Source organism: Plasmodium gonderi (genome assembly GCF_002157705.1).
Source record: "Plasmodium gonderi DNA, contig: Chr07, whole genome shotgun sequence".
NCBI classification, from domain to species: domain Eukaryota; phylum Apicomplexa; class Aconoidasida; order Haemosporida; family Plasmodiidae; genus Plasmodium; species Plasmodium gonderi.
The window spans coordinates 433,344-445,856 of record NW_021628932.1 but is presented as its reverse complement, the minus strand read 5'-3'; the positions used below and the strand labels follow the sequence as shown (position 1 = coordinate 445,856).

The 12,513-nt window shown below is 29.6% G+C and overlaps 2 protein-coding genes across 2 annotated transcripts; both read left to right on the top strand.

Moving 5' to 3' along the window:
- Positions 1-1,856: 1,856 nt before the first annotated feature.
- PGO_070810 (Ran-binding protein) lies at positions 1,857-6,873 on the top strand (the record flags this gene model as incomplete). The annotated part of the gene is made up of 6 exons (XM_028686954.1): positions 1,857-1,909; positions 2,212-5,398; positions 5,574-5,652; positions 6,178-6,301; positions 6,526-6,589; positions 6,814-6,873. The coding sequence occupies 6 exons, from the start codon at positions 1,857-1,859 to the stop codon at positions 6,871-6,873; spliced, it is 3,567 nt and encodes a 1,188-aa protein (XP_028542755.1).
- A 1,620-nt stretch (positions 6,874-8,493) lies between these two features.
- Positions 8,494-12,261, top strand: PGO_070800 (SET domain protein; the record flags this gene model as incomplete). The annotated part of the gene is made up of 1 exon (XM_028686953.1): positions 8,494-12,261. One exon carries the CDS (start codon positions 8,494-8,496, stop codon positions 12,259-12,261), a length of 3,768 nt encoding a protein of 1,255 aa, XP_028542754.1.
- Between the last annotated feature and the right edge of the window lie 252 nt (positions 12,262-12,513).

The window sequence follows — 12,513 nt, the reverse complement described above, 5'->3', positions numbered from 1 at the left end:
ATTTTTATGGCATTTAAATGTGGTAAAAATGAAGCATATGTGTTATACTTATTTATTATAAAAAATTAACAAAAGCTTAACAGATTTTTATATGTGTTATTCTGATCAAATGTATATTTTTTTTTTTTTTTGCGCTAACAATACAAACTTTGAGATTGTCCACCCCACCCCTGCTATCATATATAACAATATTGTTATATATATCATAACCATATAATTTATTTACTTTTAGTCCATTATCCGCCAAAGGAGAAAAATTAATTATTTGAATATGAATTTTTACTTAAAAATTATTAAAAGAAAAAAAAAAAAAAAAAAAACATACTAAATTTTTTTTTTTTTTTCTCACATTTTATGTACCATAAAAAAAAAAAAAAAAAAAAAAGTTACGCACACAAAGGAATTATCATTTTACTCCTCTTTTTAATACTATCTTTTGTGAAATTTTTTATAAAAGCACGTTTTCATCTCAATTTATTGTTTCTTTTTTTTATTTTTTTTGCATTTCTTGGAAGCATACATATTTACTATTAATTCACGGCATATTTCACTAATCCCATAAAAACATGCACATTATAATTTCGGTAGTAATTCCCATCGTCCCATAACATTATTCACAGTGTGCTACGTATAGCTATGTATATATAACAAGCACCCCTATTTTCTGATCATCTCATCATAAATATCACCTTTATGCTATTTCCCTCTCTACGTAAAATTCACATTGTTTATTTAATGCATATTTTTCCTTATATCAGCGAACCAAACCCAACACAACTTATATATGAATGTGCTCATGTATTTATGTATATATAAATATGTTCATGTATGCATGTACATGTAGCTCCAATTATAAGGAGTCAAAATTTTTGCTTGCATATATATCAACCCCTTGTTAAGTATATTCCAAATTCAAGGCTAAGTGATTTGTTCATACTTTTTTTATTAAATGATGACACAATTTACGAGTAGCTTAATGAAATTTACGCATACAAAAAAAAAAAAAAAAAAAAAAAAAAAAAAAAAAGCTGTGTTCATTTGTGCATACATATAAATACGTTTACATATGCTAAAATGTAAAGATCAATTTTATTTTATTTTTTTAAATGAAAATACCAATTTTTATTAATTTATTTTTTAAAATCGTCCTTAATTAAAAAGATTTCGGTTGAAAATAGGTATTCATTGGAACATGTATATATGGAGTTCAAAAAATAAAGGGGGGGGTAAGTTAAGCGCAGAAGGATATTAATATATGTGCAATTGCACGTGTGCATGTATATGTATGTTTCAACAAATGAACGGAGAACAGATAATTTGTTTTGTTTATATTACACACAATAATATATAGTATTTACACTTATTTTCATTTGCTTTATAAGCATATTTTGCACAAGCCCGAGAAAATCAGAAAGAGATGTAAGCAACAGGAAAAAAAAAAAAAAAAAAAAAATCCTCATCAGAGCAGGTATTTTAACAAAACCTGTTTTTATGTTAGAACCCACACAAGGTGCATCAAAATGTTTACTAATCGAAAGATTTCTCATATTTTGAAATGCATATGCATAGATGAACAACTAATGCCATTTTCATGTCACATTTGAAGTTGATTCACAGAGTTAGTGTCCATTTTATTTTCCTTTTAATACAAACTCGTGCTAACCTTGTTCATTTTGTGCTGCATTTGTAATACGCATGTATTTTTCGTATATTCGAGTGCTTCTTTCGTTTTATCCTAGCGGATTCGGTACAAGGTTGGCTGAGGATCGATATAATAGTGACACGAATAAACTGTAAACTTATATTTTCCTACGCCTCAAAGTTAAAACATTGCATATATATCACATTTCCCGAAAATGAGCGAATCGGAGTTACAACAGCTACAAGTCCTGTGTGAGGCTATGTATTGGTAAGTAAAAAAAGAAGAAGAGGAAGAAAAAAAAAAAAAAAAAAAGAGAAAAAAAAATACACACATTAGCGAGTCCTGTACACAAAGAGGAGAAATGTTACGCAAACGATTTTAATAAATTGAGACCAGCGAATGCGTGAATCTTGTTGGTAGAAACTCAATTGGGAGATTTATCCATCCTATATATTTTTCGTATGCACTTATGTGAAATAATTCATCATTGCTTAAGATTATATGCATGCATTAAAGTTATTGTTTCCCTTTCCATCACCATCCTCATTTGCTTTTTCCATTTTTCGCAGCGGAAATAAGGAAGAACAGAATCAAGCGCACACAATATTATTGCCCTTAGTGAACAATGTGGGTAATGTAAGCAAATTAAAAAATATCTTGGGAAATACAAGTCATGTGCATACATTAATTTTCACAACGTCTGGTTTACTTCAATTAATTACAAATGAATGGAATAAAATAGAACAAAATGAAAAAGATGAATTAAAAGATTTCATTTTGACGTACTTATACAACAAAGGAGTAGATATCCTAAATTTATCATCCAACGTTTTGGGAAATTTGGTGAGGTTATATGTCCGTATAGTAAAATTATCATGGCTAGAGAATACAAATTATTCATTAATAATAAAACAAGTAGATTATTTTTTAAATTCAGTAACGAGCCATTGGATTATTGGGCTCTACATCTATGCAGCATTGATAGAAGACATGCACCCACAATGTGGAATAAATTCAGCAAAGAATAGAAGATGTGCAATATCATTTCGAGATTATGTATTAAAAGATATATTTAAAGTTGGGATAGAAACATTAGAAGAATTTGTAAAAGGAAGCATAAGAATAGAACTAAGAATGGATGAAAATAGACTATTAATTAAAATTTTAGAACTAATATATAATAGTTTATCCTTTGATTTTATGGGGACAATGATAAATGATGAAAGTTCGGATGAAAATGTATCACTTATGATACCTCAGTCATGGGATATATTTAATGAGAAAAATATTCCAAAATTATTTTTTGATATGTATGAAATTTGTATGTCCGATGAAGATGATTTGAGAAACTGTTGTGGGAAATATTGTTTACGATGTTTAATACTTTTGGGAGGTTTGAGAAAAACTTTTTTCTCAAGTGAAAAGCAAAAAATACATTATATGAATGAATTCTTAGGTGGCCTTAACAATATTATAGAGAAAAAAATAGGCTTACATGATGAGGATTGTTTTCATGAGTTATGTCGATTGATAGGGAAAATCGATACTAGCATTCGTTTGCAAGAATTAAGTACTTATCCCAATTTTCTTTCCTGGTGCCACAATATATATTTATTCACAATTGATGGTATGAAGAATTGGAAATACCTTTGTAATAGTAAACATTATCTGTTAGGTATTTGGAGTAATATGCTAAATATAATTCCAGCAAAAGTGATAAAAGAAATTAATAGTCGAACTGATGAAAACGAATTATTGAAAGACGTGTTAAGTAATAAAAATATTTTTTTAAAAAAAAATCCTATATCAAATAGTTTCAGTTCGCACGATATTGATAATAAATTCTTAATTATTTGTGATTATATTTACGACATAAGTATGGTTTTTATAAATACCAGATTAGAATTAGCCAAATATATTTGCGAACAAGGGGACAATTGTGAAATGGAAAATCCATTATACAATGATGTCCTACGAAGTGAACAATTAGAATTGATTTCAAATTTATCCAAATTACAATATCATTTTATTGGAGCTAAATTGCTATCTATTTTTTACGAATTAAGACATAATCATGAAAATAATCTTATCACAAAATCGGTATTTATTGAACAAACTACTTGGCTAGTTTTCATCATTGCATCTATCATATCCAGCAGTGCTGCTTTGAATATGAAAAGTGCATCTTTTGAAACTTTCAAGATAAACTCAGAACTTTGTTTTCTCGTTTTCTCCCTCATGGAGCAAACGAATAAATCTGCAGAAGTATTTGAATATCTCGAATTTGCCTATTTGAACTGTTTGGAATTGTTTAAGAAAGTGTACATTAGCGGGAAAAAAAATAATAACTTTTTGAAAGAAATGAAATCTGTTGCCATGAGAATCACCACTCCTTCTAGTAGTACGGGTGATAGTGGAGGTACAAGAACAGAAGGAACTAATTCAAGTGTAATAACCCCTGAAAATGATAACAACAAGAATTTTGCATTTGCATCCACGAGCGGTGCAAATAATGTGACGTCAAACTTTATGAATAACAATAACATTAATTTTTCTACCCCATCGTTAATTACGAACCAAGATGATGATGAGAATAACGATCCACTTATAGATCTGATCGTGAGTAAAATATTATTCAATCTGAACAATAGAACCGATTGTGAACAAATTGTGAAAAGAAGCTTGGATTTATTTCACGACCTGGTATCAGGAATGAACATTGTATGTTTAGAAGATAAAACACCAAAACTGATTGTCTTTGCAAGAATGTTATTAAAAAATGAAAAGGTATTAAATTTATTGCACAATAGAAATAATAAATTTTTAGAAATAGCAAAATATTATAAATATAGAACGAATTATTATTTAATATTGACAAAATTATTATTTATGGAACAGAATCTTGTTTCATCATCCTTTGAAAAGTATATTTTACCAATTAATAATTTACTAGAATGTATAAAGAGAGAAATAAATGTAAATGGAAAAGATATCATTTTAAAAAATAATGAAATTAAGTTATCCTTTATTGGGGCCTTAAGAGATTTAAGAGGGATTTGTATGGCTTGTAATAATGTAGAAACGTACACTATGTTTTTTAATTTTTTCATAAATAGTTATCCCTTAGAAGATAATCAAATGAACATATTAACTTCCCTAGTGGATGTCATATGGGATAGCTATGATATATGTATTCCTTTTCTCAAATTTATGTGTGAATTTGTTTACAACAAATCACAAAGAATTACTTTTCCCAAATCATCTCCAAATGGTATACTATTATTTAAAGTTGTTTCTAATATTTTAATTATCATATCAAATAATTTATTACAGAAAGAAAAATTTATGGATATTTACAAAGAGAAATATAAAATAATATCTCTTTTACTAAACATGTTTAATAATTGTTTAAATGGAGACTTTGTAAATTTTGCTATTTTCGATTTGTATAATGATGACATATTAAATAATTCTCTCAATTTGGCATTAAACATGTGTTTGGTGATTCCAACCAATGATTTATTATCCTACATCAAGCATTTGAAGCCATATTTTTCTTTTCTCGATTTGGTTACCAAGAACTTTTTTCAACGTATTCTGAGCTTGGAATTTCAGCTCATTGCTGATATTATTCATAATGTTAAGGAGGGTCTCTGTTCCTTTGATTATACAGTATCCATGACTTGTTGTTCCATTCTGGATAACATCGTTACGTACATATTTACCAATAGAAAAAATTCGAATGAGCAAGGACAGGTATATATACTCCTATGATTTGCTACTGACCCCTGTACTTTTGTGGCTGCTTTGTGTTTCAACTGTCCATTTTGGCGTTCCCCAATTAAGAGAACTATAATGGCCTAATTTCATATCTTGATTTTGTTTCACTCGCATTCTTCGTATTCTCCTTTCCCCTCCCCATTCCCTTCAGATAATAAAGAACTTTTTGGAAAGTCAACCACAAGCCCTCAAGGAAGTGCTGAACTTGATGTTCCACCTGATATTGGGAGGTTGGATTTTCTGACCGGATTTATCAACAATTGATCCATTTCTTATTTCATCCCCTTGCGTGTGCTCGTTCTTTTTCTTTTCTTTTTTTTTTTTTTTTTCCCCTTTTATTTTGTGTATTATTTATTGTTACTATTATTTTGTTTATTATTATTGTTACTATTATTTTGTGTATTATTTATTGTTACTATTATTTTGTGTATTATTATTGTTACTATTATTTTGTGTATTATTTATTGCTACTATTATTTTGTTTATTATTATTGTTACTATTATTTTGTGTATTATTTATTGTTACTATTATTTTGTGTATTATTTATTGCTACTATTATTTTGTTTATTATTATTGTTACTATTATTTTGTGTATTATTTATTGTTACTATTATTTTGTGTATTATTATTGTTACTATTATTTTGTTTATTATTGTGCTTTTATTTTGTTTATTATTATTTTTTTTTTCACGTGGCGTCTTGTCCGTTTTGAATCCACATTACCATTCTTTCCCCCCTTCTGGAAACTTGGTAGGCGATTTCGGAAGTACCTGGAGCATGTCTCAGCCATTATTAGGACTAATTTTACTTGACACACAGGGGTACTTTAAAATACAAGAACAGCTCATTTCTCAGCAGAGCGAAGAGAAAAAACAAAAGTAAGCAATGTAGACAGAGGAACAGGGGGAACAAAAGATATATTATTACAAGAAAAAAACACACATTCCTCCCACAACTGTTTTTTTTTTTTTTTTTTTTTTTTTTTTTTTCCTTTTTCATTTACACTTTTTATTGATTCATTCTTGTATCAAACTTTAATTTTACTATATTTTTTTTCCCTCCCATTTTTTTGTGTTTTTTTCAATTTTTTCCCCTTATTTAGGCTAAGGCACAGCTTTTGTAAATTAATGGATCACATTGAGTCAAATTTGGCCCCAAGCAACAGGGTAAAAATGAAATACAAAAAACGTCATTTATTCCTAATGTGTACATACTCACATGTGTGCATATATATATATATATACATTCATTAGCTGAACTCATGTCATCAGCCCATGCTAATACAAATATTCGCAATCGTAAAACAGAGGCTAACATTTATTTATATACCCCATTTCATCACTCACATTTGCATACTTATTAATATTTATTTATTTTTTTATATATTTAGGATAATTTCACGAGAAACCTATACACCTTTGCACAAGAAATAAGAAACATCCTTATTTGAAGAGGAAGACACAAACACTCGATTGAGACCTTTATGTTAACCAATTTGAATATAATATTTTTATTCGCTTCTGTTTCATTCTTTTTTTTTTTTTTTTTTTTTTTTTTATTATTACTATTTATTTACGTTCCTTTTTATTGTATAAAGCTTATAATTTACGAGAAACGTTTATTTTTGTTTTACAAACTAGACGTCGTCCCCTCTTTTTATTCATGCATTAATGGAAACATATATAGACAATATCCTTGGACCCTATTTATGCACACCATTTATGAACACTATTTATGAGTAATATTTACTTTATGTATATTTATTATAACTGTTTTTTTTTGACAAATGCATTTATAGATGTGTTCACTGCTCATTAAAATGAAACAAGTGTAAAAAAAAAAAAAAAAAGAAAAAAAGGATTTTATTTTTCTCGTATTTTTTTTTTTTTTTTCTTTTTTCATTTAAAATAGAAAAGAATAAATAACACTTGTTGTAAATTCTATGTGTTCCCATTAACATTTATATTTTTCTTATATCTTCCTTTTTATGTTTGACACATTTCATTGAGAACATAGTATAATGTATGGCGTCATTTTATGGAATAATTTTGAAAGAAATGTTTGTAATGAAGCACGTTCACAAATTGTATAGAGAATTTTTTTTTTTTTTTTTTGAAAATAGTCTGAAAGTATTTGAACTGTTGATATTACAGAATAATTCTATAAAATGGGAAAGGTAGGAGCGGAAAAAAAAAATAAAATAAAATAATAAAAAAATAAGGTAAAATAAGACGGGCTATCTTCAACAATTTGCATATTTTTAAATTAACCCCCAATTGATGGGGAAAGGTAAAAATGAAAGCGCACTTGAATTTTTATAAATATTCCTATCCCTGTCCCTATTGCCTTTCATTGATTATGTGGATACATCATAACGTAAGGCTCAGTTAATTCATGAGAAATAGTTTCCAAGATTTACTTTGGTCCCAACTTTTTCTGAATATAGTGTAAAATGTAAACGTTAAAAATGAGGCATCCTTTTGCGGCATTACTAAGAGGCTCTATAATTATTTTTTACGAAAAAAGAAGTAAATAAGGAATCAAACAAATGAAGCAAAAAAGGAAACGAAGGAAAAATCGAAAGAAAAAGCGAAAGAAAAAGCGAAAGAAAAAGTGAAAGAAAAACCCAAAGAAAAAACAAAAAGAAAAAGCAAAAAAAGAAGCAACAGTAAAAGACACCTCCCGCCACTTCAGCACTCTGCATGCATAATTGGTGATGTGCGAAACTACGTGCACGGGTCAACATACTGTATGTGTACCCCCTAACTTGCAACGTTCTGCATTAGTGTTATAACTCGAGTTATGTGTTTTTTTGTTTTCCTTTTTGTTTCTGTTTCTTTTTTTCTGTTTCTGTTTCTTTTTTTCTGTTTCTGTTTCTTTTTTTCTATTTTTGTTTTTGTTTTTTTAAAGAAAAAAAAAAAAAAAAAAAAAAAAAAAGGCGCTATAAAAAATGTCTAAATTAAACAAATAAATCTAGCAAAGCATGCAAAGTACCTAATGTGACTAAAAGATACTAAAACAAAATCAACAACAGTGATCGAATCCAACAGAGTCTAAAGAACCGTACAAAATGGCAGGAAATAAAAAAGAAAACCACCAAGTAGAATTTTATTCGAGCGTGATAAAATGGAAAGGGAAATGCGCAGAAAGAAAAAATGAAAAACCGAGTGATAAAAACCCTAAAGCTTGGCTTGACCACTTTAACGAGGTAGTAAAAGATGATCTAAAAGACTTAAAAGACAGCACATTATTTAACATAAAAAGAAGCCTACTACTTAATAAACTACAATCCAAGAATAAAAATTCTGATTTAGTGCTACATAATCCCTTCGATTTTAATTTGAAAAGAATTCAGCAAGGCAGTAAAAAAAATTATCATTCTTATGTGCGAAGGGGAATTTCATCTACCGATGAAGCAGCGCGAAAAGAAAAAATAAAAAAAAATTTCGATGATTTTGCATGGGATAACAATTTGAAAAAGTATGTTCAATTGACAAAATCAGGAGGAAAGAAGGGAAAGATGGAAAAGGAGAAAGAGAAAGAGGAGATGATGAAGGAAAAGAATACTTTGAAGGGAAAAGGGCTGATATATGGGAATAGCGCCCCCAGAAGTAATTCTTGCGTACGATTGCACGAACATAGAGGATGGATAAAGTCTCAAGTAAGAAATGAAACATTCCAGAAAAAATATACTACTTTTAGTGGAGAAGTTGCTTCATCGTCATATCACCCGAGGAATGCAGTTGAGTCATCCCCCCTTCTTTCAACAGAAGAGCCTAGAGCTCGATCGAATATGCACCCTCATAATCATCGAAACCATCACCCAAGTGTCTATTCAAGAGAGTACCAAAGAGACTACCAAACTGCTTACCCAGAAGTATACCCAACTTCCAATCCAAATGTTTATCCAAACATATCATCAAAATCTTACCCGAATGGGCCACTATACCCCAACCGAAGCATATCAACATATCCTAACCCTAATCCATACCCACATGCTTACCCAAATGTGTACAAAAATGAGTGTCCAAGAGTAGATTCTTATTCCCACCAAAGCGTAGATACACATACCTATCCAAACCACGACACATGTCAAAGAGTCCACCCTTGTGGTGTCCCAAATGCAGACTCCAATGACTCCCCTATGGATCCTACATGTACCGCCCAGAACCCATACACATCTACTAGTTTACCTTTCCTAAATAGAAACAGAACTCATAGCAGTAGAACTGAGGGTACAAAACAAATAACAAAACATCTAAAAACAATAATCTTAGAACACTCTCGCTTCATAAGAATGGAAACGATGAAAAAGGAACATGAAAAAAATATCATAATGATAGAAGATGAAAAAAGTGGAAAGGCTAAAATTGTTACTAATAAAAAAATAGAAATAGGTGAGGTAATTTTTATAGAAGAGTGCATAATAGAAACGTCCATTCTTTTAGAACAGTTATGGAATACATACTCTTCATTGAGTGATGAGCACAAAAGAAAGTTGGATAAAATTAGTGAATTTATGAATCTGGGTAGGCAAAAAGGAACGAGAAAAATGACAAGAGGGAAAACAGAAAAAACAACGACGACAATAAGAAAAATAAAAGAAAATGAACAAGATGCCAAAGAGGAAAGTCAGAATAATAGTCCACATCATATTATTTCTTACTGCCAAAGTGAAGAAAACATACGTAGTCATTTGACCGATGGAAATGTTATAGGTGCACAGGAAGCAGAGGAATCAGAGGAAGCGGTGCATATGTGGTCAAATAGTGGAAATTTCACAGCAGGAAAAGATAAGCTAAAAGGAAGGACATATTATTACTATAGGAAGGAAGAAGAAGAAGAAGAAGAAGAAGAAGAGAAAAAAGATCCAACGAGTGACAAACTTGTTTACGACTTAATGAAATTCGAAACTTTTACAAATATATTAAAAAAATCATTTATTTCTCCTAAAGATAAAACTAAAATTATGCTATTTGAATATTCGTCCTTTATAAAACATAGCTGTTTTCCCAATGCTAGTTATTCGTACATAGACAATCACAAAATTTGTTTCATTGCCATGAGGACAATAAACAGGTATGAGGAAATAACAATTTCGTTAATAAATGAATTGTATGCCCCTATCTCCTATAGAAGAAGTAAATTAAAAGAACTTAAAAAAATCATTTGCTTGTGTAATCGATGCTCGCAAATAATTGATGAAGGAAGAAGTATGTTGTGTTATGTGTGTAAATATTCCTATGTTAGAGATAGAGTCATTGGTGGGTATGTAGATGACAAGAATAACCAAGAGATTCAGAAAATGACACATGAAAGTAATTATCATCATCCTCCAACTCGCGTTGGAACCTTACAAGGAGACGTATACTCAAATGAGGAATCCTTTCTGGAAAGATATAATGATTTTAATGTCCTGGGGGACACAAATCTTGGAGAAAATTGCAGCGAAGCAAGTAATCCATTAGTCACTTGGACATACAGAAATTCCCCACTAGACATTATTAATAATAGGACGAAGAGTGTAAACATACACAACAAAGAGGAGGGGGATATGAAAATCAGAAATGATAAGATGACTGAAGGAATAAGAGATTTTTCCTCATTTCATTGCAACTCTAAAGGTGAAGTTGGTAGGGAAGAATACCAAAGTGAACTAAGAAATAAACATATTAATATGCATAATGAAGAAATTAAAATCCCCCATATAACACATCCCTCTGATTATTCTCCTTCTATGAATGAAGAAAAGATTTATTATGAACCAAGTTTACAAAGAGAAGATGTCAATAATTTGTCATATCTTTGCGGTTTAAATAGTAAAGGGTGTTTAAGATGGTATTATGCGGGTAGATCCGAGGAAATGGATGGACCTAGGGGTGTTCCATTTTCTATAAATAATAAAGGAAGTAAAACAAATGATAGTATTAAAAGGAATATAAGAAATGTAAGTAGTTTGGTAGATTCACACTTGGGAAATACTTCAAGCAATTCCATAAAGAAAACATTGTCTGGATGTAATAAAAACGAAATATCAAATGAATTATTATTAGCACCCATGACAGACACAAAAGATATGAATAAAGAACATCTGGAACGATTTAACATGCTAAATTTTGAAAAAGATATAAATATACCTAACATTTTAATAGATATTTTGGATATGCAAAATAAGAGAGAAAAAATTGGGTATTGTAAATTTTATAATAATGAAGGGGTATTTATTTGTGATACTTGCAATGAAATCATTTCTTCCCATACTTTGCCGTTAGAAAGTGAAAAATATTTTATAAATGAATATAAAATTATTAAAGACAATATTAGAAGGAACACATTCAATACTGATTATATTATAAATAAAATTGAAAAATCTCTTCTATATATTATTGCTATTTTAGGGGAAAGACATTGGTTATATGCAGCATTCAATTACTTAATAGCAGATTTATGTTTTTCCATTTATTGTTACAATTCGACTATGACAAAGAGAAAAATATATCTTTCAAAAGGATTTATTTCCTTTAAACAATTTTTACATTTTATTCAAACAAAATGTCCACACTCAATTCATACTGATTTAGTTCCCCTTGTCTTAAAATTTTTTATAGTGTGCATTTATACATATGATTATAAGACATTTTTTGAATTTTCAAAATCAGGATATCTGGAATTAATAAGACAAAAATATGGACCCTGGGATGTGACTTACATATGTATTTTCCTCTCATTTAAAATGTGTTATGCTCATGTTACAGGCATCCTTCCAGTTTGCAGAGAAATCCTCTTGGCTCTTGTTCACTTGGCCAAAGGCAACCTTCTTGAGGATCATTCTCTCTGAAGTTCATTTGGAGGAACTTCAATACAATGCGTTGGGGAGAAATATATACATTCATATGCATGTGCATGGGCATATACATATATATATACCTCAAGCGATTTTTTAAGATACCCCCAAAGTAAAACTTTTTTCGTGTCCTCTTGTGTTCCCAATTATGCCTTCAAAAACGCCTGAACATTTTTCCTATATATATATATATAATACGTATATGTCCGATAACACAGCAGACATTCCGACCAAGTATATCTGTAT